The sequence below is a fragment of the Taurulus bubalis genome, assembly GCF_910589615.1.
Source record: "Taurulus bubalis genome assembly, chromosome: 3".
Lineage (NCBI taxonomy): Eukaryota > Metazoa > Chordata > Actinopteri > Perciformes > Cottidae > Taurulus > Taurulus bubalis.
In genome coordinates, this window is record NC_136591.1 from 24,058,472 (window position 1) to 24,084,231 (window position 25,760).

A 25,760-nucleotide genomic window follows, 5' to 3' on the forward strand; every position below is an offset into this window, starting at 1 on the left:
TTTGTAAATCTGACTCTGAAAAGTCATGGCCTCACCAGCCACAAACCTCACCGTACGTTACTGTTGTATGTGGCTCGAGAATGATTTCATGGTTTCCAAATACTTAAATCACAAGAAGTCTTTCTGTCCCTGTAGGGCTGAGATCACATATTGACAGGAACATTTTCTTCTAGGTCTCCTTCCCTCTTCTTACACAATAAAAATGCATTGGCAACGGGCTCCCTTAAGTAATGATGATAATAACACAATACTTTATTGATCCGCGTTGGAAAATTCTCTTTTAGTTAACCCATCGCCACAGGCCATTCCCCAGCCTCGAGTGGAAGACGAGTTAAAGAGAAGAAGGAACATCTTCATCTCCTTGAAGGCCTCAGATGACACTCAGATGCTCAGCCTTCATTCAAAGACATTTGACAGCTCTGAGTGCAGGATAGTAAGGGAAATGTGGCTCTTTGATTAGCTGTTTTGGTTGCTTGTCTGAAGCAAAGCGAGAAGTGACAGATTATTTTCTGCAGCAAACGGAGCACAATTAGGGCACTCCATGAAGTGGCATTATGAGAAATACCGCCTAGAAATGCTGTTTGTTCCTGCTGTAATTGCCGAGGTGTTTAATGTGATTGCAGCCATTTACTTTCAGGTTGCATACCAACAGGGTGGCTCTGTGTGTCTTTATGTACATACTTTTGAGTGTGTTTGCACGTGTGTGTGTTCCAGTTTTATTTTGGGATATAATTAAGACACACTTTGGATTCACTTCAGACTCACAAATTGCTGCAAGGTGAGACTCGTGTGTCGCTTCAGTAAGTTAGACATGTGAACTCATCCCATCTCTCAATTCATTTTGCTTTCACGAGGAGAATGGTGCAGAACTCAATAATGACAATATGCAAAAAGCCCCAGAATCTAATTTCTTCTCTATCCATCTGAATTACAATGGCATCATTATTATTCCAATGTTGGAATTATACACTCCATCAGCTGGAATAAGCAGTTTCCACCAGCACACTGACTTTGGGTGTGCATATTGCCCTTGTAGAAAGTGTTTGTGTGTGTGTGTGTGTGTGTGTGTGTGTGACATATTTATGAGGAAAGCACACAAGCACAAGCTTTCGCACATACATACACATACATACACTTTATCAGATAAAAACGTTAATTTTTCAGGCTTGCAGCAATTACACCGAGGTTATTGGCTGTGTCAAAAATGCAACTTTCTAAAAAAAGAAATAGTTGATATATTTGTGTCATACAATGGATGCTGAATACATTAAATGTGATGGATTTTTCTTTGCATAAAACCAAAGTACACTCACTCAGACTGTCCTCATATCAGATTTGCACTTTATTCCATAAATTCATGAAACAGGAGGTGGCTTGACATTGCTAAAATATGGACTAACTCTGCAGCAAAAGGTGGTGTTATAAAGTAACTATGTTGCTCATATTTTAAAGACAAACTAAACACTTGTGATTTAATTTGTCACCTTGATGCAGGGATATAGGACGACGTGTACTGGTTCTTGAACAGGGATGAGAAGAGTAGTTGATCATAAATATATAAATATATAACCGTAGCCTCACAAGAATTAACAGCCAAATCTTGCAAACATATTAAAGACATATTAAAGACATTTTTACAAATGTCGACGTTCTTATCTGTTTGTTGTCACACTCGACTGACTGAATGACATTCCGTGAGCCTCATGCATCGCAAAGTCCTTCTCCATCTAATGCTGATTCAACTTCTCTGCTCGTTCATTCTCAAATCATAATAATACGGTACAACCAGTACACTCGTCCTCTCCATCCCACTCCAACCAGTCCAGAGTACTCTAATTATTCCACTGTGTCCCATTGTGCTCCTCAAACATCTCAAACACTTTGAGCTGAAGGAGGCTCGGCTTTCAAAATCAGCAGAAAGTCCTCAAACACCTCACTGAAGGTCAAAGTTGCTCAATGAAGGCGGCAGTCACCTGGAGGAACGCACCATGTATAATATTTAGCGTGCACGTGTTAGTTAATCGTGGGTGTATTTTATTTTAATCGGTTAGCGAGCTTGTTGGGTGGTTTGGTAAATCCGTAATTAATGTAAATGCAACCTTTTTAAAATGATTATTCTGAAGTACATAGTGTTCATCATAACCACACCCCTCCATAAGGTAAATGTCCTTATATGTATTGCATTGTTTCATCGTTCATTGTACGTTTGTTGTACTGTTTACCCCAGTTACAAGCGTACCCCCTGACGCAAGACGAGATCAGTTGTGATCTCTCCGGAGCTCTGCCCTCCTGTGGCCGCAGACACGCCAACAACTGTTCCTCTGCTGCGGCTGCTGATTTATCTCCTTTCTTTTGTTGCATTTAACAATTTTATGTGCCGTGGAAGAATAAGACTTGAAATTTAGCAAACGTACAATCATTGTGATAAAGAAAGTATTTACCAGGGCATAATAGAAAAAATAGTATTTAAAGAAAATAGTTTGATTTAAAAAAAAAAAGTACACACAAAGAAGTAACAAAAGAGTAACACAATGTAATAAATTGCCACCACCCCCTGCTGTGTGTTGAGAAGTGCAACATGGTGATGACAAGACAAGACAAGTTAATTTCTAATGTGCAATGTTAATGTGTGACCTTTAGCTGTGCTGTTAGGTGGAAGGTGTTACGTTCGGATAGATCCAGGGTAGCTGTTTCCCTGTTTCCAGTCTTTGCGCTATAATAAGCTAGCCAGCTGCAGGCGGTAGCTTTGTGTTTAGCGTATAGATATGAGAAGGATATCAATCTTCTCACCTAACTCTCAGCAAAAGAAAAAAAGTATGTCATTATAGTTTTGTTGTTAAACCTTCACAATGTCCTTAACATAATGATTACTATTGCACTTTCCAGTGCATATGGTCTGGACAGTATGCAGAGATAAGGTATGAATCAAGGGTATTCTTTTAGTTTGTAAGATGTTATAGAGTGGGTGTAAAAGAGCATGTTGCAGCTCTAAGCATGGTATTGTTTTGGTCACTCTCTAGTGCCACTGTCAGGTCAAACAGAAAGTAAGTGTTTTCCCCAAACCAGATGTATCACAGCTGATTGATAGTTTATAGCTTGTATCTAGCCTACATGCGATTAATTATAATCACTGTATTATGTCTGACCATGTTACTGTTCCTGTATCACTACTAACCTTACAATCACTGTGATTCAAAACGCCTCAGTATTCACTGTAGGATATAGATAACAACATGTATTTTATGGCGCCACTCTCGGGCCAATTGTTACATGTTTGTCCCTAGTGGTAAGGACTTAAGCAAAGAAAATGTGTCTCCAAGTTTGATCCATTCAGCAGTTTTATTGTCTGGTGTGAAACAAGCGTTGGAGTCTCACGAGGCCAGCAGCTTGGCTACAGACCTTTGGTTTAGTTTGTGTTGCTGTGCTTCAAAAGCAGTTCCCAAATGAAGCAAACTTGGTCTTGTTGTCAGTTTAAATTTACATGGCTCTTCTGTAGTTAACTTCAAAACTCTGTGTCCGTCAAGCAAATCTTCAACCTTTCTCAAGAATGCACAGTTGTCAGATATTTGTGAAAACTCTAACATCTAATATGTTTACCACATTATGTATTTATCAATGCATTGTCTCATGGATTTCATAGATGAAGATGTTTGTGCTCACAGTAATACAGTGTACAGGCTAAGTCCAAGTTGTTAGACATTAAAGGAACAGTGTGTGACATTTAGTAGTGTGCCTAATTGGCAGAAATGGAATATAATATGCAAATCTATATTTGCTTTAGTGTGTAATGCTAAAACTAAGAATCGTTATCTTTTATTTATATATAAAAAGAGGGGGTCCTCTTTAACGGAGAATTCCATGTTTTGCTGACGCATCATATGTACAGCGGTGATCGGAGGGTCATTCTGTTGCTTGCAATCTGTAACCTCACCACTAGATGTCACTAGATCTCACACACTGTTCCTTTAAAAAAGATTGGCCTGAAATTCAGCTGAGGTACGCATGTTAAATGTCTTGGACATTAGGTCATCGTTAAGACAGTAATATTAATGGATCACTGTTTTTCAGTCAATTTTCAAGAATACAACCCACAATTTATGTTGTACATAATCTCGTGGTTTGGCTTCAGAGCAATGTGTGTGATACTTTTACAGGTGGCGATGGGGTTTGAAGAAGAGTGAAAGCATCTGGCCCTCAAAGTGTTTTTACCCCATAACTGAAGAGCATCGACAACAAACACTCCCTCGAGTCTGTCCAGATTGTTCATGTGTACTCAAAAGTAAAAACAGAGAGATGAGAGGATATAAGCGGGTCAGGCAGCCTGTGCCAATACCATATATAGCTTAATGCCACATCTGTCATTCATTTGGTGCTTTTATCCAGAACATCTTGGGCGCATCCATTTAGTTCCCGGGGGGAATTAAGCTTTCAACCTGCAGTGCTACCAGTGCTGCCCTCAACCCATTACGCCAAGGAACACACTGTCAAAACAGCAGGTTTACAGGAAAGCAAAAAACCTACTCATTTGAGCAAAGTAAGTCTGGTGTGAATCATCCTGTCGGCGGAAAACCAGCTGAACCAAACAATTTATGGATCAGATTAATCACACCTCTGCATAAAATTTATTTAATTTATTTATATCTAAGTATTTTTTATCAGGTAAAATATACTCAACGTTAGTGAAGGTGTTACTAACCGTTACGTTAGTGTTTTAGGGTTAAATGGAAATCTTTACTGCATATAATGTAAATTCACAGTCTCAGTATTAATCTAAGACACGGTCCTGCTAGTCATCTATAAACATATAAAAATGGCGGAACTCCTTTTTGTTGCTTTGTTGTCAGGGTCCGGTTCGTCATTATCATTTGTGAGCAGTCAACTTTTCCTAAAATGACAAAGTCAGACTCTCTTCATGGTGTTACCTGTTATTAATTAGTTTTTCCTCAGGTTTGAAGCTGTATTCTTTCGTAAACAGAGCTGATCGGCGAGCTGGTCTGGCCTGATCGGTGGGCCGGAGTGGGCCTGCTGTGGACTCTCAGTCTTGTAATGTGTTGCTGGCATATTAATTCATTATCAGCTCCCCCTATCTTCTACACTCTGTAAATGTAGTCTCCTTGTCTCCTGTGTACTCGTTTCTCTTCTTGCTTCCTTCTCCTCACATGTTGAAGTGTCCCTGAGCAAGACACCCAACCCCCAGCTGCTCCCTGGGCGCCCCAAAGGGCTGCCCACTGCTCCCTAACCAGGGATGGGTCAAATGCAGAGAAGAATTTCCCCAAGGGGACTAATAAAGCGCATGTTTTTTTTCTTTTCTCTTTCTCTCCCTGTTTTGCAGACGCTAACGCCAGAGGGCACAATCAAACAACCAGAAAGCCAATCAGGAAGCTTATTAAACATGGCACTCACTGAGCTCACTCAATGCAGGCAAAGGACATATAGGCTCTGAGGTCTACGTGCCAATTAGGAAAATCGTATCAATCACAGCCGTCGATGTGAACTCTCCGTCACTCCTTCTCTGTTGCTGTCTCCTCCTTCGCCTCTTTTACACATGACCTCCTCTAGTCAACATCTCTATAGTCGACATCTCTCTTTGAAAATACTTCTCAGCTACACACGCCATGCTTTTGCACACGATCGCACACAGCTTGCTACAAAATAAACAGGGAGAAGACACACACACCACACTCCAGCAAGCTATTCATCACAATTTAGCCCCAGCATTAGACATTGAGGGACAATAACCCCCTCTCTGGAATACCATCCAACACACAAACGGCGCCACACTTTGCCTCTCATGACACTAATTTTCGCCTCCATTTGTCAACACACTCCCACACTTTTTAATTCCTGCTAAACTGTCAAATTCAAGTGAATTTAAAAAGAAAGTCATTGAGACAGAAAACAATGTTCTCGGGCATTTTTTCAAACTATAATCCTTGTATTATGTGACTAGATTATAAACTGTAGCTACAGTCAGTTGAGTATTTGATTAATTTATATACACTGTACTTTTTATATCTTGCTGATTGGCTCTCTTTATTGGCCTTTTTAAAGATACTTTTATCCTGACTAACTATTATTAGTATTATGTTATGAGGGTTAAGTTTTTTCTATATTCAGTTTATTGTCAAAAGATGAAGTTTACACATAGAAGATTGATACCAGATATATATGAGGGGCCGTTTAGGCCATAACTACTGAGACACTCTCACATACTAATGAAACACTTACACACATACTAATGAAACACTCGTACATTCACTATTGAAACGCTCTTACACTCACTACTGAAACACTTACACATACACAACATATGTAAACCTATGCACGCTCATATATACAACACTATTGATGACCCCACCATTACCCTAAATTCTATGTTGTCTATGGTTCGCTCTAGGGAAGGACCTGATGGAGAGACGTTTTTTTTTGGTCATCAAGCTCCCTAAAACATCTCTCATCGCCTGGGTCTTGCTGTAGGCATTGAACGCAGCGCAGCACCCTATTGAAAAAATCAACGATATCATCGCGATTGCCAATTACGAATAAGGCCTGCAGACTGATCAAAATATATAGAAGTTGCACCTTCATATTCAAGATTGGCGCTTTGTCGCTGTTCAAAACATGCACTCTTTGCTTCCGCCTTCCGGTTTAACCGAAGCACCTTCCGTATGCCAGTGAGATATCATTCATACATACTACTGAAACGCTCGTACATTCACTATTGAAGCACTCTCACGGTCACTACTGAAATGACTTGCATGAATACATGTGAGACGCTTGCACATCCTCATGTAAGAGCATACATACATATAACTGAAAAACGTATGCATACACATTTGAAACATGTATACATATATATGTGAAACACTTGCACATGTATCTAAACTTGTTATATCTTTGTAATCATATGCAAGAGATTCAGTTATGAATGTATAAGTGTTCAACAATATATATATATATATATATATATATATATATATATATATATATATATATATATATATATATATACTGCATTTTCATATGTGCATGCATGACTGTTTCAGATAGATACATATAAATGATTCACTTGTATGCATGTAAGCATTTCATATGTATGTGTATATGACACAGAAATATATATGTATGCGTGTGTGTTTCTCATATGTATGAGGATGTATAGTGTTTTATATATGAGCGTGCATAGGTTTACAGAGTATGTATGTATGTGTAAGTGTTTCAGTAGTGAGTGTAAGAGCGTTTCAATAGTGAATGTACGAGTGTTTCATTAGTATGTGTGAGAGTGTTTCAGTAGTGAATGTGAGAATGTCTCAATAGTTATGGCCTAAACGGCCCCTCATAGATATACATTGTGTGTGTTCAATACATAAACCGTTTTCTAATGAGAGAATACCTAATTAACTTAAAGGGATAATCAGAGAAAACCGAATGCTACTTATCCCTGTGTGACATCTTGAAGGACGTTCCACTTCCTACAATGCATCTCAAGGAGGAGCTAGAGGCATGACACAGCTGGAATAATCTGAATCAATGGCAGGACTCCACTAATGTAAATGTTCCTTTTGTGTTCATAAGTTGTAGTTATTTAAGATGATCAAACTTTCTGCCCTTCATCTTCTTGCGTAACGCCTCATAAGGCTCTATTCCAACTCTGTTCTTTAATGACATATTACTTTGATATCACTTGTTTTTACTGTGTAAAGCTAATTCAACTGCTATACTAAGGTCATGTTTACAAGGACAAACAGCAACAGTATATAAAGGCTGTTAAATTCACATGAACACTGTAATACTCAAGTGACAGAGACCATACAATACAGTGGTATAACAAAACATATCTAATTTATGTCTCTTTTAAAATGACGGCTCGTAGGGAACGATGTCTCCTTTTGGAAAATGCCTGTTTCCTCGATCCTCTTTCCTTGTGTCTCTTCCTTGCCTCCTCAGCTCACATCTCACGTTGGTGTGACTAAGACGCGAGGAGATACGGAATCAAGGATGATTAGAGTGTAGTAAAGTGTGTGAGCATGCTTGTTAACAGAGAGCAAAACACACACATATTGTTGTATATTGTGCACTGTTGCACTGAAATATTAATGTTCCATGCAATTAAGTGACTTGTGCGAGAGGTTACTGGGCTTAATTTTGTTGTGACAGTAATATTAGATAAGGGAAAGAATAATGTCTTATGCAGGTATGCTTTCCTGAAAATAGGTGTGTAGCCTACAAAAAGAAGCATTTTCTGTTCTACCTTGTATATTGTTGTATGTTATAGCTTTATTAGACAAAAGTTGTTGCTGAAGAAACATCACTATGACACTCATTATTTTCTCCCCCTTTTTCAGGGGCGTAATCCATTGTGTGTGGTGAGTTGGTGACAGCACACAAGCTCTCTTTGTTATTTTAGTGTCATAAATAAACAAAATAAATCTTCAAATTGTCAAAATAGGAAGTATTCTTACACCTGAAAAGAAAAATGCAACCGCACCTTCTGAATTCATGTTTCTCTCTTTCATCGCATTAAGACTAATTTGATTGTCTTTTTAACTCATTGTAGGACACACTGCCTTCAAACTCGACAGAAACAAAATGAAACTCATCAAATCCATCTTGATTGGTTCACTGTTCCACCAATCAGCAAATCGCTGTTTTGGTCAAAATAAATCCTTTATTCAGAGGGTGAGATATGAAAATATAGTTTTTACACACTGTAATAATGCACAAATGCCAATAATTTATTTCTTCCTGTTATTGTAACCACTCTGTCATATAATGAAGGGATCATCTCTTAAAGTGTCTACAATTGAATCAATTTTGTTTTTTCGACTCCTCTATGGGACATGCACATTCAATTTTCTTAGGAGCTCAGTAAAGATTTCTTTTGTATTTATCTGTCATCTTAACTTCACATAATCCCTCTCCAGTACCCTCATACCTTCTTTCTCATCAAGCCACTGATGGAGTGCTTCAGGAAAAGGGACTTCTTAAGGCCTTGTCAAAAGCCTGTTGAAAGGTGGTAAAAGGCCGACTGGCGATGATGAAAAAGACAGATCTGCTCACAAGATTTAATTTCACAGCCAGTGACTAGAATGCTGGAGGCAAATACTTGTTTTGTGTGCATAAAGTATCAAAGTGCACTAGCACCACCCATCGACAAGCTGTGTACTTGTAAAGCTTTACCCATTAATATTAATGTGAATAAACATCTACATATTTATAATGATATAAATCATAGTCGTAGTGTGTCATTCAAATATGTATGAAAGTCAGAGTATAATATTCTAGAAAAGAAACAGTCACAGTATGCGACAGAAAGCCACGAGTAAGTCATAATATTGTATGACATTCAAAAATCTATCATAATGTAGTATTGGGGAAAAATATATAAAAATCATAGTATAATTTGACCACTAAAATGTGATAAGTATAGCAAGAAAAAAGTGATGCAAAATCTACAGTGTAGTATTCCATGAAAACGGTGAAAATATAAATGTCATAGTATAGCCATACAAAAATGTGAAAAGTCATAGTACAGCATTAATAATTAGTTTAAGTTTCTTTTTTTAAATAAAATCTGAAAAATGAAGCAAACCCTATTGATAGCTCTAACGACTGTCACGTCCAAGCCGTGATTCACACTTTCATTCAGCAGATGGAGCCACAACTCAGGGAAAACGGTGGCAGCGGAGAAATGCATTTTTGAGGCCTGTCAATGCATTCAGGTAATTTAACTACCACTCTGACACGTTCTGAATGAATATTACTTACATTAGAATTCATTATAATGTGCATGGCCAATTTGGGCACATAACTGTTGGATTACTTCTAATGTGTGTCAATGATTATGTGGCGATATGTTTGAGGAAAATCCAATAATGAAAAAAGACCCCCAAAAAATTAGAGAAACCATAACTTAACCTTCAAAGTTGTAAAAAAAAAAAAAAAAAAAAGTGAAATATCTGTTTTCAAGTTGAACAAAAGCAACATAGTTAGAGAAACGTGAAAAAACACAATAATTTATTTGATCAGATGTGATCCAAGCACGCTGGAAAGAGAAACCACTGAAGCTAGGATCTACTTCTTCCAAGTTGAGGGCAGAAAAGAAGCTGTTGTGTGTGTCGGCCATTCCCATCGATAGACCATAGAATAGATCAAGTCCAGTCTTGATTTTAGTGTTGTACGGACAAGCAGGTGGTGCAGAAGTAGGTCATTTTGAGGTCACTTCTCCACAGGTATAGAGGTGCAGCACATCCAGCAGCTTCACACAGAAGGCCAGCATTCAATTAGACCAGACAGCCCCAAACCTGGAAAACACAGAATAACACAATGATAAATGACAGCTCTGTGTGGAAATGATGCAAGGTACATATATATGATGTTAAAATCCATGCAATAATGGAGCGTTGAAGCATCAGACTCACAAAGACAAGGCACAGTTGTTTAACCCTTGTGAGTTAGTTATACTGTCTTGCATAATCAGGCCTCCGCATGGAGGAAAGAAACAGCAGTCAACTAAGTTGAAATGTTCTGGAGAAAATTCTCCAGAAGTTGTTGCCTGCCCTCCAAATTTAGAAGCCGACGAGTCAATTAACACAAGTCAAAATGACACATTAATACAATGTATGAATACAATGTAGCAAGACAAGTTCCACTCTACCATTCAAGCCAAATCCAGCTTCTTCTGAGTTTCCGACAGTTTATCTTGAAGCCGCTTCTTCCTCCAGTCCAGAAAGCGTCTCCTCATTCTGTTGGCCTGCCACCCCGCCGCGAAGCCGGCCACGAAGGAGACCACGACAGCGACTTGTAGTGTCCTCTCCGAGATTTCAGCCATGTTCACCTCTGGCTGGCAAATGCACACATTTGTGTGAGACGGAGCGGCATGCAAATTATGGTACACTCGTACAGGAAGTGACTCGATGCTACTCACGCGATACAACAGCCACGGTAATCTCGCACGCTTCAGAATAAAGGCCCGGAAGCCCTCTCGAGTTATTGTCCAGTATACAGTTATAAATCAGGTTAAATACAATTGATTTATATATATTTAACACTGAATGAATGAATACAACGTATATACTAATATTAATACCAATAATAATAATAATAAGTTACACTTCATTGCACAAGAAAGTTTATTTTTTCTGGAAAAGAGTTCTTTTAAAAACATTATATTGAAGAGAATAGGAAAGTCATAAGGGAGTCAAAATTGATTGAATTAAGTTTGCTAAAAGTTTGCAAATAACTTAAATCAAGTTGTCGGATTGGAAAATAAGAGGTGGAAGTTTAATGCTTAACGCTCCCTCGGGCTCAAAAAAGTTATGAAATACATATTCACATAAGTGTTGCAGACGAATATAAAAAAATGTAAGCAAAACACATAGAACACAGACGATTGAAGTGAGTAATAAGTAGGCGACTGTACAGTTAGAAAAAAAACATTGTATTTACCCAAAAGTTGTACACGTTTGTCCTATACTGCATGTGACTGATCATTAATGTGTATGCAAGTTGTTGTTTGTACAACTCAATATGACAAAACTGTATTTGGTGGCTGCCGAAAATGTTAATATTAATGCTCAAGTTTACAGTTTAGAGATTAAATACTGCATCATCATTTGACAGAGGTTAACATGACTCAGATGCATTTGTATTCAAAATGACTAAAAGGTTAATGCATGAGAAGAATATATCTGTTTGGGAGTCACACAGCCATAGCAGTGAAGTGTAGGAGGAGAGGGATTCAATTGTTGAGTGTTTTGTTTGTAGTGGCAGTATCGGTTTCAGTGAGCACCAAGTTGTACTGTATGCGTTTGCTACAAGTTGCTTTTCTCTCAAAGCACTCCTGTGACAGGAGCATGAGAACATGGTAAACAATAACAACACTTTATATATCAGTCTCCTTTCCATCCTGTCACTATCGGCATTGCATGATTATATGCACCTCTGCTGTGCTGTGGTTTGTGGCACAAAAAACAAGTTGTGAGCAAAAAGGGATGTTAGCAAATCCCTTTGTTACACTTGTTTCATACATCCCTTGTCTTTAATGCAGTTTTTCATGTTTTAGTATTTCAACATAACTGAAATGGTTTCAATACTAGCTTAAGAGTTTGAGAGATCGGTAATAAGCTAAAGTCTGTGTCTCGGACTGATGCCTGGGTCAACATTATCATCAATTTACAACAAAGCTAACTAACAAAACTATTATTTCAAAATGGCAGCAGCATTGTGTGTTTCTTTAAGTTGAACTATGATATAAAGGTAAAGCGCCATACATGTTTGTTAAGCTCCCGTCTCTGAAGGTCTTCAGAGATGTTGATACAGTGTCCATGATTAAGCGTGAAGAGTGGACTAGTCACGTTCCAATATACAGTAGCTGCCATCTTCGTGAAGTTAAACTATTTACAATCTAAAGCCATTTAAATACCCAGTAAACAATGGTGAAAATGACATAACTGTTTCAGCTGCAAATAGTCTTAATATGTACAGTCAACACAGTCCAATTTGTCAACAAAAAAAAGGTTTGGCTCCTCTGCAGCAAATCACAACCGGTTCTGTTTGAGCCTGTCGATGTGGTAACAGAGTTTAAGTGCAGGTCCCAGCTTCAGTCCCAGGTACTTCATCATCATCTCACTTTTCAGCAAGAGCAGAGCGTCTCCGTCTATCTCCTGAAACAAATCACAGAACCGTTGTAGCGCTCAGGTTTGTTTCATAGCCTTGTATCTACGATAATAAAAGCTTTTAGCTTCCACATCTACTAAACAATATTCATGTCCACAGGTTGACGGATAATAGAGCTACCGTTGTCTCATAACAGATTTATAAGTTAAGGTGTACCCTATCTCTAGCAAGAGGTTTTCTTCCTAACACCCCGGTGCATACTGGGATATCAAGTTCTGTTACAATGCATTTAGCTTTAGCCAATGGCGATAATATATGCTAGTCTGGACTCACATGCTTCCTGAATGCATCAGCGTGGGGTCCCAGGGCTTGGGGATCAGCGTCTTTGATGAACCAAACAACCTCCTCAACATTCCAGCTGGACGGGTTCTTACCAGCAGGACGCTTGCAATCTCCAGAGTCTGGCATTGGACTGTAAGCTATAGGTAGCACAGGGAAACAGGTGGCTTGAAGAGGCTCAAATGCTGAACACAGTGGGGATCCAATTAAGTAAACAAGCAAATAAACAAAACACTGACATTCCAACATGCTACACAACAAAACATTAATGCTGCAGCATTCAATTTGAAGAACTGTGAGACATTTTGGAAAATACGTTTGTTCACTTTCTTGATGAGAGTTGGATGAGAAGATCAATTCTGTTGATTGACTCTCACCATTTAAATATGCAGCTACAGCCTGGCGAAAGTTAGCTTTGCTTAATATAGCTATAGGGATAGGAAACGGGCAGACAGCGAGCCTGTCTTTGTCTAAAGGGAACAAAATGCACGTTTAATTTGTACAACTTAAATGTAAAAAGTAAAATCTTTGTGGTGTGTAAAAAATGAAAGGTTATAGTACATTATGGATTTATTTTTAGTGCATAGTGTAGCCCAGGCCACTTGTCCCTATATTCCATGACATTGTATGCCATAAAAAAAATATATATTTAAAAGCGTTTGTATAGTAAAACCATAAAAATGTCCCAAAAGAACAACATTAAAAGGTCAAAGTATAGTATGCAAATATCATTAACATGTAATAGTATAGTATGTCATACAAATATAAAAAGCATCACAATAGGCAATAGTATTTCAGAAAAAGTTTCATAAAATAACTAGTATTGTATATAAAATGTATAAGACCTAGCTGACATCTTGTTTCACAGCTCTAGATCTACCTCGAGTTTTATGTTGAACGTTATACAACATATGCTAATGTTCCCTCCTTAATTGATCAAATTGCTTCAAAATTCAACTTTGCTCATGGTCAAGTCATAGTCAAGAGTGCAGGTACTTTTAGGGGTATTCCGGATTGAATGTTCTGCACACCCTCACATGTGTTTTTAATTAACCTGGCTGATTGGCTCTAGCTTTAGTCGGAATGGGCTATGATGGATATGTAATGTAACGAGAGAGAGAGAGAGAGAGAGAGAGAGAGAGAGAGAGAGAGAGAGAGAGAGAGAGAGAGAGACTAGTTTATTGGCTTTCATGAGAGATGTCAATCAAGCACATAAGCACACTATATTAAAAGGAGGACCAATCAGGCAATTAAGTGAAAACACCTGTGCAGTTTGACAATAAGGTTACCTTTAAAGGACTTGGTACAAAGCTGTTCAAAAGATGTAAAAACTCACCGCTCCTGTTTACATCCTGGAAGCTTCCTGGGCTCGATGCTTGTCTGCACAAGCCCATCGGGGTCGAGCAGCTGCTGCCCCGGTAACCATAGGAGTGCTTTGGCGGGTACTGCGATGTCATGAGGTTGAAGGCAGAGTCGCCGGGGTCTACTGCGTAGCGCTTGGAGTCCACTGGCGGGTCACATAGGAAGTCATCGGGCATTGACGTCTCGACTGGAAGAGGAAGGACAGGAAGTGGCATCAGTAAAGGGAAATGTTGTCCTTTTTTTTGCGTTTTATATCATGTCAAGGATTTCCCTTTTTCTACCAGACCAATCATCTGCAGCCTTATTTAAAATATTTAACAGTTCCATTTTTCATGTCCTTTAAATACTGTGTAAAATGAACACAGAGCTCCATTCAGCCTGTACAGATGTGAAACTGCTGAAAAGTAACTCCTCTGAATGGGGTCCATTTTGAGCCAAACGTTTTTCAGCTCGTCAATAATGTAGATGCCTGCTGGTTTTCCCGCGACTGGGCGGTTATAGATTTACCTGATGACAGATTTAGAAAATGGAAATAGTTCTCTGAGATGATTCTAAATTGCCTCTACTTTGTGCTCACACAAAGGTCAAATGCATTTTATTGTATTCTGGAAAATCAATTATGTGATAAGATCTGCGCATGTGAGTTTTGAGGCATATATTTTGCCACATACACATTACAGAACTGCCCTCATATCCGACAGTACAAGCTTAATATGTTAATACTTAAGATATAGATATATTTAATTGTCAATTTATTTTATATAAACACTATCTTTGTCCTTGTACATCAGGTTTCTTATATCTTTACAACCTCAAAATATTCTTAAATACACGTCAATTGATATAAAAGATGACAAAAGAATGTTTTTTTTTCATACATTAACTGGAAAAAATCATAATGTGGGAAAATGATCCGTATTTGAAAGGAAGAGTACACTGCTGAGACAATATGCTAAAACATACAATACACCACAATACAGGGACTATTTTTGAAAGACTTCTCCATTTCACTAGATAAATGATTTACATATCTGTCTGGGTGGCACCACAGGGAGCACACTGGTTTGTGTGTGTATATATATATATATATATATATATATATATATATATATATATGTGTGTGTGTGTGTGTGTGTGTGTGCGCTTCCCTTTTGAATGTCTACAGTCTAACATCAAACACTTTTCACGATTTGCAAGAACAAAGAGCAAACCGCTGGTCCTTGACACATGAGATTCCCATTCCCACCTCAAATACACTAAAGGCAATCGTTAAATATTTGCTTATTCAGAGCAGGACAGACAGAGGAGAGAAAAGGGGGGTGAAAAAAATGAAAGAGAGACAGAAAGAATGGCTGTATGAAACATATTTTCTTTTGTGGAAGACACACATACAAAAAGGCAGAATTTCTCCAGAGCCTAAGAAAGGAAGGGAAAGCTAGACAAGAAGACTGAAAAGGAATGAAAAATAACATGTTTGGGTTCAGCTTGAAGGCGTGTATTTTTCATATTGAGGCATGTAAACACACTCAGTAAACCCGCAGACACTTGGGCTGTTTTTGATTTAACATGCAGACAAGCACAAGAGTGTAATGTTTTACATCTAAAAGCATATCTCCACACAGAGAACAAGTCTTCTGTGTATTTTAGAGAACAAAGAAGAAATGCACCACACTGACAAGTGTGTGTTTCAGAACTAATTTTTAGTCACAGACAGCAGGGTAGCCAACGGATGGAAAAGATAAGTAACTCAAGTAAAAGAGAGGACGCATTTCAAATCACAAAGTCACACCCCCAAATGAGGCTTTGAGTGTATAATAAGTGTAAACATTGTAGCATCCGCCTCCTCATACTGAATGGCTCCATCTCAAGGCTTTTAAAAGAAATCATTAGACCTTGTAAATGAAAAATAAATATGAAAAAATGTGCTTTTGACCATTTAATAACCTGATTTGTATTTCACTCTGTACAGACCCATTAGCCCGTTACTGGATGGGAAAGCGTGTAAAGGTTAAGATATGTGTCCGTGTGTGGTGTTACCTGTTAGGACCTGTGGGGTGGCAGAGTGGGGCACAATAGCTGCATCATGTGGGATTGAGCCCATCTCAGGTCCTGGTGTGCTGCTGGGAGGAGAGTTAGCTAGTGGGGACATCACCATCCTGGGCTTCAGCTACACACACACGAACACACACACACACACACACACACACACACACACACACACACACACACACACACACACACACACACACACACACACAAATCAATGAGGTCTCATTTAATTCTCATTACACATCAGAAGCCAGAATTGTTGGAGTCACAGACACCCTTACTGCTAGTTAGACAAAAATAAGTAACGTTTGGCCATTAAGTGACACCACAGTTGGTAGAAAATATAGCTGAAGCTGAAAAGAATTTGAAAGGCGCCACAAAACTACATATACAAATCAATAATCATAATTTGGTCATTAGTTTTAGATTTATTGATCCACTTAAGTTTTAGAAGGGTGTAAATGTTGACCTATTGGTGTCACCAGATGAAGAAGGCATTGATACAAGTAAAACCTATTCCATTATCACCAGTATTACCACTAAAAATATCAGCACCACATCATTATTAATAGCAATGTCATTACTATTATAATGATGGTGATGCCGATACCAATTCCAACTCCTAAAATTGTATTATTCAATATCGTTAAATCTATCAATCTGGGGCCTAGGACCCTTTCCTTCCCCATGGTTCCTGTCTAGATCTACACTGTAGGATGACAATTGAAGGCAGAAATGTAAATCTAGAGAAATACTGCTAAACTACCATTAATAATAACGTGCCATTATCGATAAAAATATTAATGACAAAAGCTATACTAATACTAAACGTTATAGAGGCCAATGGCAGCAATAATTAAAGTACATAGTGCCACTAGTGGCACTATGGAGAAATGTTTTGATGAGTGGTTCCCTCATTTGTTTATCTCCTGTTCTACGAGCATGTGTTTGACATTTGTATTTCTACCAACAGTTTGCACGGCCTTCGACTCATCCACAGTTGGTGCTGGCATCATGACAAAAAAAACAGCAAAGCACCAGCTAAAGGCATGGAAGAAGAGGACTGCTTGCTACTTTAAAAGAAGACGTAACAAGTCAGCTTTAAAATATCTCACGGTGTGTGTTTACCTCTCACTCTGAAGTAAATGATCATCATTACAATGCAAATGACTGACTGACCTTAAAGCCAGGCTTCCTGCCTCTCTTCTTCGGGACCTTGAGAGGCGACAGCGGCTCAACGTAGTGACTCTGGAACTCCAGTTTACGGATAGGAGGCCGTCCTCTCTTCCTGCCAGGTACCTTACCCTGGGGCCCCGCTGTAAACTGGGGGCCGAGAGCGGGAGACTGCATCTCTGAGCCGGCAGACGAGGTACTCATCAGACCTGAGAGCGACAGAGAGATTATTCAATGTAATTTCAAAGAAACAGGAAGTGGTGGCTTAAAACTGCACGCACCACTGCCTCAGCTCCAAACTGCAGCGGAAACTTAGATGTACATGTGAGACCAGCCCCTGCACACACACACACACACACACACACACACACACACACACACACACACACACACACACACACACACACACACACACACACACAGAAACTATAGGAAATAGTAGAAACAAAGCCACATAGAGCTATGTACTCCATCACACCCCTCCCCCTCTCCAACTGCAATTGCAACAAATATCATTACTGCACAGAGACACAGACAAAGACACACACACGCACACACACACACACACACACACACACACACACACACACACACACACACACACACACACACACACACACACACACACACACACACACACACAGCAGTGTTTGTCTCCACATGGCCCTGACTTTCACAATACATCCCTTTCTCCATCATTTCATTCATGCAACAACACAACCGCTTACCTGAAATGGCCTTTGCATCTGAAGCTAAGTTGCTCTGTGCTGATTGCTCTTTTTACAGAGGCTGGTGTTCTACAAATTAGCTGCCATGTCAATTATTATCTTATTTTTGAGAGCTTTAATAATATTACTCATTCGTGCAGTGAGAGTGGCAACTGTTGGAGAATAAAAATCTCCCTTTTTGGTATGACAAAGAATGTGTCACTGCAAATCGAGGAAAAACAGGAACAGAGACAGCATGTGAATATGCGTGATGTCGCTCAGACCAAATCCGACACATCTTCAAAATTAGCACAAAATGATCATTCGGAGGATTTTCCTACCATGCACTCAGCCGTCTGGTAATCACTGTCTGCGTGATGCTCCGCTCCAGCAGCAGGTCTCTGAATAATCCCCTGATGGCTCTCCGACAGCCTGCCTCTATCTACTGTTACTGCTGCACACTGTCAAGACACCGGCAACTCTCTTTCTCTCTCTCTCTCTCTCTCTCTCTCTCTCCCCCTCTCTTCAATCCCCAACCACCTTCCCCCGAAACAACCCCCTCCTTCCCTTCCCTTCTACGCTAACCCCCTTCCTCTGTGTCCCCTTTCAGTCGTCATAGCAACACGCCTCTAACATCCCGCGGCAGCCGGCAGTCGTGCTGAGCTCAAAACGATGTGTGTGTGTGTGTGGCAACTGTAATGTAATTACAGTTGCCACAGCTCAGGGTTTTTCTTTTCGGTCTTCAAAAAAAGCTCAGAGCGGAGTGACAAGGGATTCACGCTGTGCAGTGTTTTGTGCTAAAAGCGCTCGGGTTACAAACTGTAATCTGTCCTCAAATTATTCCTGAAGAAATTCTAATTTCTGCACAGGAAGCAATGTCTTTGTGTCCAAAACAAATGTACCAAATTCCTAATGAATTAATCTTTTCATCACTCTGACACGCTTGAACTTTTGCGTGACTGTTGTCTGACTTCCAGGTGAGGAGAACAATTTCTCGGTAAACATCAAACGGCAGGAGCAGAAGCCCTTCAGGATTTCTCTGCTGCTTTTTTTTTTTTGCTTTTGTTTTTTGTGATAAAAGATCATATTGCTCTCAAAGCTCACAGCCTTCCCTTTATTTATAGACTTCCTCTGCCTTTGTGTCAGCTCATGGTGTTTCTGTTTTTATCTATAATAAACAATCTACACATGGAAAGAAAAACGACCAGCCAGAGGCACGGTTGAGTAGGTTTTACCCACCGAGGTGCAGGTATTAAAAGAAAAAGCAGGCACCAGAGGGCTTATATCCTCTCATAGTCTACAAGTCTTCGAGTACAACTCAGGTTTTTTTCCCTTCAACACAACATATCGATTAGTTACGGTCAAAGAAGCCACGCTGGTGGGTTTTAATGCTCAATGAAAACCAGGTTAACCTTTCGTAGGGAGAATCAAATTCCCGACTTGGCCCCGCTCGCTCGCAAGCAGAGCCGCTGCTGGCATGTAAAAAGACGCGTCAGGGGTCTGCAGTAAAGGGGCCGCTCACACGCTGCGTTAACGCGGAATGTGACGGGATGGGCAAATTGCAGCATTTCATTTCATTACTTGAAGCCCACACATGATAATAAAAAAGGGGGGAAATACACAGCAAGGCAAGGAAAATAAGGCTGTGACAGTGCTGGAATACAATGGCCAAGATGGTAGGAGGCCCCTGTGTGTGCGTGTGTGTGTGTGAGTGTGAAGGGACCCATAAATCATATAAGTAATTACACAGGAAGATTAATCCTGATGTCCCTCCTCAATCAGTCCTGTCTCATTACAGCGCATCACATTACAGACAGACAGACTGAGAGAGAACAGATAATCATCTTTTACTTTAAAAGAATTGGATATGAGGAGGGGAAGCCTATTAACAGTGGCTGTTTTTTTTGCAGGCGAGGGGAGAGATTTGCACCGCTGCATCCGAACACAATACATTTGGGACCTCAGCCTCATTTGTTTACGGCTAATTAAGCAATTAGGAGATCGGTCAACCCCTACACCCAATTTAATTTTCCGACTAAGGGATATTGTCTCCTTTTTGGAACGCTGAATGTCAGAGGGAGGCATTTGAAGCTGTTGGAGCCCACTGTTATGGCCACAGTAATGCAGCAATGATCAGCAATGATTAGCATAACGTAATCAGCAGCTTAAGGGGATAGAGATTTGTATCTGCTTTCACTTATGCAGAGGGGAAACTGCAATGAAGTGAATTATGCTAATGCCTCACTAACCTGCACACCTACACACATACAAACAAACAGTCTAAACACTGCTTCACACACACACACACACACACACACACACACACACACACACACACACACACACACACACACACACACACCAGAATGCATGCATAGAATAATTGCATTTTAACTAGAAACTAGCCTACCCTCGCCTGGTTTTCTAGAATAGATGTGTGTGTGTGTGTGTGTGTGTGTGTGTGTGTGTGTGTGTGTGTGTGTGTGTGTGTGTGTGTGCTCTCTAATCAATGTAACAAGCCCCTTGAATTTATTTACAGCTCAGGCAGGGCGTCGCCATGGTAACAGACAGTGAAATCGGATCCTGCACCAAAGTCATGGGATAAAGTGGGAATAAATAAACGCATAAACAACAATGTGTGTATTAAATAAGGTGCCCAAACACACACACACACACACACACACACACACACACACACACACACACACACACACACACACAGACAATACCCCTCCTTATCTCCACTGAGCTCCTTCACAACATAGCACTTTCCAAAAGAAAGGGAAGGTGGAGAGTATTGCACTTTTCATCAGCTAAGGGTCCGGAGGTGGGAAATGAGAGAATTTTAAAAATCACATCCAGGAATATTCAAAATAGACTACATACGTTTGATTTCTGTAGAGTGGCTCTGTGTCCCATTAATTATCTTTAACATTTTGAGGTATTTCCACAATTTAATACCTCAATTAACGAAAAGTATTTCTGTACTCTTTACTCCACTGCATGTTTCTGACAGCTGCAGTTACCGATTTGTCTTTAATATACAAAATGTAAAACCACCGTACAAATATTGTTTGAGGCATTGTTTTAGATAAAACTCCAATTACATTCAACACACTCGCATCAGTATAACGATCCAACCATAAAATAAAAAACGTGACATTTGGCTACCATAATGAGTATATTTTACTAATAATTATTACATACTTCTAGCTAAGATACATTTAACGTAGTATTTTTATTATTTTATATGTCTTACACCACAACCAGCAGTCTGGCCTAATCACCTCATAATTGACTTATGAGAAGCAACTCTTACTGAGAGCGCAGGCCCGAGTCCTCAGTGTTCGCCCAACTGGCTCTGACTCCGCCTCCAAGTCCACCAGCTGCCAGCAGCCGCGCCCACGATTGTCACGCCCATCCAAGCGCAGACGAAGGCGCACACCCTTGCTGAGGATGCCAGGCAGCCAGGTAACAGGACTTGGAGGAGGAGGGACCAGTTCCAGGTAGGAGGAGTCAGGGTGGAAATCCCGCCCGCCTCGCAGTCTCATGCCCTCGCCGCCCGCCAGGGCAAGGTGAGCTACATCACACTGGGGAAAGAGAGAAAACAATCAAAAACAACAATATGCATCAAATGTTGGAAGGTTCATAGGCTAGCTGTCAAATGTGAAGATATTCATAATTAATTGTGAATCAATCTGATTCTACTAGTCACCGTTCGCTCATGAAAACGTGCTTCAATATTCCATTTCTCAACATCAAACCTGTCCTCGATGAATTCATTTCAGAGCCACTTTCTCTCTTCACTCTTTCAATCCATAACAATGAGACAGTGAACAGTAGGCAGTCTGAAGGAAAGATGGAGATAGAAAAGAAGACTCAGGAAGAGAGGAAAGAGCATTAAAGGGAAGTGTATGTGTGTGTGTGTGTGTGTGTGTGTGTGTGTGTGTGTGTGTGTGTGTGTGTGTGTGTGTGTGTGTGTGTGTGTGTGTGTGTGTGTTTGAGTCCAGAGGTCAAAGAAATAAACTGGTGGCTAATGGGAGAATATAACTTTGATAATGACAAAAGTATTAGGGACAATGTGTCTATTGTGCTGTAAAGTGGATGCAATTTGGCCTCCAGGGTGCTGGATTTACTGATTAACGTTAACTAAGTAGGTTTTCAGTCTCCTCTGTATTGGATGGAACAAAGGCAGGGGAAGAGCAGGAAGAGGGAAGCTGGGAGACTTTTGAAAGCTGATGAAAATATTCACATTATCACCCAGTGTTCTGCAAGCAGATCTTATTTTTCTTTGGGGGCTGATATTCCTGCAGTAATTAAAGTTGGAGAGAATACCCGCAGGGCTTCATTTACCACTATCAGGCTAAGCACATTTAATATGTGCAACTTTATAGCCTATCTTGCCTACTTAGAGGTTAGATTTTGGGTCGCACCATCAGACAACATGACTTCTAAATCATTCTGTCACAACAAATAGGGATGTAAAGAGCACAGTAGTTAAGACAAAAACTTCTTCATTCCAAAGTGGTGGATTATCAACAAAAACAATGTAATACACAAAGTACAGCTGAGGCTGATGGGAGTGTCATTAGTTTGCAGGTATTTGGTCAGAGATACATCACAAAACATCTCACGATGGCCCTCGATGAGAAGCCAGGGGCTCATCAAAGTCAGTAGGATTTATCATAGCCTATCACCTATATACTGTATATACAGTATATATAAACAGAAAACAGAATTAATAAAAGATATAGGAAATAAGATGAGTTGAATAAGATGAGAAATATTAGAAGAAAACAAGCAGTGGAAAAACAGATAAAACATTGTTCAGGACTAAACTGTCAGCTTCAATCTGGTTGGAGATGAAAAACCTCTGCCCTCAACCTCAATATTTCACATTTACCAAGAAAAAATCAAAAACATCAAACAGTCATCCTAAAAAACATGACCGATGATGGTTCTTCACACACACACACACACGCGCACACACACAGAGCTGCTATCTGTAGCACCATGAAACAACCGGAATGAAAATAGTTAGGTTTGTGCAACACTGAACCCACACAAACACACACACACACACACACACACACACACACACATAGGGATGCTTCTGTGTGTGTGTGTGAGAGTGAGAGAGAGAGAGAGAGAGAGAGAGAGAGAGAGAGAGAGAGAGAGAGAGAGAAACGCCTATGACTATTATATCTGATTTGTACCATTAATAGTAATAATTGCAACAGTGCACGTTCTCAAATCTGAGACACTTTTGCTAATTAAGTCCTGGTATGATCATAGTGTACAGTTGTTTAATAAAGCATTATTTGATCATTATTTGTACATTATTAAGTTAATTTATGCTCAAGTTCAGATTTTTTTTTGTCCGATCTTCCGTTCAAAACCCAAAGATATTAAATTTCATAAATACGGCTGACATGAACAAATGCTTCCATTTGAGAAGCTGCAGGCAGTGAATTTATGGATTTTTTGTTTTCAAAAACAGTTGCACTGAGCAAAATTGCAGTCAGACGAAATGCCACCTCCTGTCCACCAGAATCAATGCTGTGGTCCTTGTGCAATATATTTGAGGGTCAAAAGGCAGAATTCTGGGCACAATACCTGCAGAGAATCTCCCAGCGTTCTGCTTTCTGTTACACAGCTCTTTATAAAAGTGTACCTGACCTTCTTCTGCACAACGGCTCTGAGATATAACTTTTAATATCAGGCCTTTTTAGCTCTGCTGCCTCCACCCAGTAGTTTTCATACCAGGAAATGTGAAAACAATGGATACAAAAAAAATAAAAAATAAAACTTAAACCCCCTGCGCAAAGGTGTGGATGATGTCTGCGTGTACTACTTTTTTTGTATTGAAATGCAGTCCTTCTGCAAAAGTCCAACCATTTATTAAACTTTTAATTTTTGATTCACTGACCAGGCTTTAAACCCCCAACACACAAAGACCTATTTGTTTCCGCTGAGAAGAAAGAAGAGCTGGTGCAGTTTTCTTTACTATTTGCATACTTGCACGAACACCTCCACCCCTGCATGTTTGCATTGTATTTAACTTTCCGATTCATATACAATATGAACAGATCATTGCAATCTTAAATAATAATAAAAACACTTGTGCATAACCTGCTGAAGGCCATGATTGATCAAAGGCATGCAGCGCTGCAATTAACTTTATGGGTGTGTCGTGAGAAAATAATAAATGTGATGACAAGAAAAAAAAAAGCATCCCTAACAATATCCTACATAGTACATATGAAATCAAAGATGAGTTTAGTATTGTATCATTTCTAATATAAATTGCTCTGTTAGGTCCGCCAGGAACAAGTGTGTGTGAAGTAGCATCATGTCATCAGCAGGCAGCATATGGCATCTCTGTATAGACCATCAAAGACTCAACAAGGACTGAGATGAGTTTAGTGTGACCTTGTTGTAGGTTAGACTTCTCCAATAGTCTCACATAAATAGTCTGCGATCACAATAATCTGAGAATGATGTCAGGGTAAGAGATGCCTTCAAGTTTTTAGTTTTTTTTGGGGGGGGGGGGGGAATCGAGTCCGTGGTTCATTACCTATCTCTCGACGGGTCGATTTAACGGCGGGAATCCATACCCCTCCGCAGAAGGCGGTGCGCGTGCAGACGGCGAGCCGGCGCGTGGAGAAGCAGAAGCGACAGGGAGCACCGGGGGACTCTCGGCACGGGTCAGTCCGGGTTCCGCCCCTGCAGTGGTGCAGCGGGCACCGTGAGCACCGCGGGCCGGTCTGGAGTCTCGAGCCGCGGCTTGACCTTCCCAACGCCGATAGGAGGATTTTTATTTAATGTCCGCAACGGGCGCAAGTTGAAGGGGAGACGTGCGACCGAGTGGTTCCCCTGCGCGGCTCTCACTCGGCTTCTCATTTACCTGCCCCGGTTCAGACGGGAGCAGAGACGGCACGGTGAATAAAACAGGAGCACTCAAGCTGAAGAGGTTCAGCCCCTTTTGGATAACCCAGAAACACTTTGAGTGTTTGAGTTGGTCTTTTTTTTTATAATAATAATAATAATAATAATAAATTGTGATTTATTTCGTATTTTACAGATATGCTAACTATTTAAAGTCTTCCATTTATTGTATTTTTTGCATTTGATTCAGCCTCTTGCGTTAACGGCATTACGATATCTTGAGAGGATATTAGTAAAATCGTGACGTTATCTCGAGAAACTGACCTCAAATTTGCAAAAACGTACCGCCAGGGAATTTACCGCACCTGTTCACATGAAGAGGAAACGAGTCTGCATGGCCTTATTACTGACACCAGCACAGCGATATGTGCACCACCTGAGAACAATAAAGAAAAATACATATGCTCACAGCATCCCTCTTAAGACAGGGGCACAGGATAATAATGCAGCTATGCTCTTGTTTAAGTTCCCTAACAGGTTGGAAATTACTAAATTACCCCGAAAAAAAAAATTAAACATGACAGGCCTGATCCATCCAGAGATCTTGATCTCTGGATGAGCTCT

General features: G+C 39.9%; 2 protein-coding genes across 2 annotated transcripts; both read right to left on the reverse strand.

Annotated features, from left to right (window-relative positions):
- Positions 1–10,013: 10,013 nt before the first annotated feature.
- On the reverse strand, positions 10,014–10,883 carry lnc.lemp (lncRNA encoded micropeptide). Its single transcript, XM_079215412.1, has 2 exons — positions 10,658–10,883; positions 10,014–10,304 (listed from the first exon to the last, which is right to left on the reverse strand). Exon 1 carries the CDS (start codon positions 10,829–10,831, stop codon positions 10,661–10,663), a length of 171 nt encoding a protein of 56 aa, XP_079071538.1. The 5' UTR covers positions 10,832–10,883; the 3' UTR covers positions 10,014–10,304; positions 10,658–10,660.
- A 263-nt stretch (positions 10,884–11,146) lies between these two features.
- On the reverse strand, positions 11,147–25,610 carry scml4 (Scm polycomb group protein like 4; the record flags this gene model as incomplete). Its single annotated transcript, XM_079215732.1, has 8 exons — positions 11,147–12,665; positions 12,952–13,097; positions 14,294–14,506; positions 16,357–16,486; positions 17,548–17,750; positions 21,568–21,838; positions 24,866–24,974; positions 25,606–25,610. 8 exons carry the CDS (start codon positions 25,608–25,610, stop codon positions 12,540–12,542), a joined length of 1,203 nt encoding a protein of 400 aa, XP_079071858.1. The 3' UTR covers positions 11,147–12,539.
- Between the last annotated feature and the right edge of the window lie 150 nt (positions 25,611–25,760).

Excerpts from the sequence above, each read along its gene's own strand:
- lnc.lemp (XM_079215412.1), bottom strand. The coding sequence starts at position 10,831 with ATGGCTGAAATCTCGGAGAGGACACTACAAGTCGCTGTCGTGGTCTCC.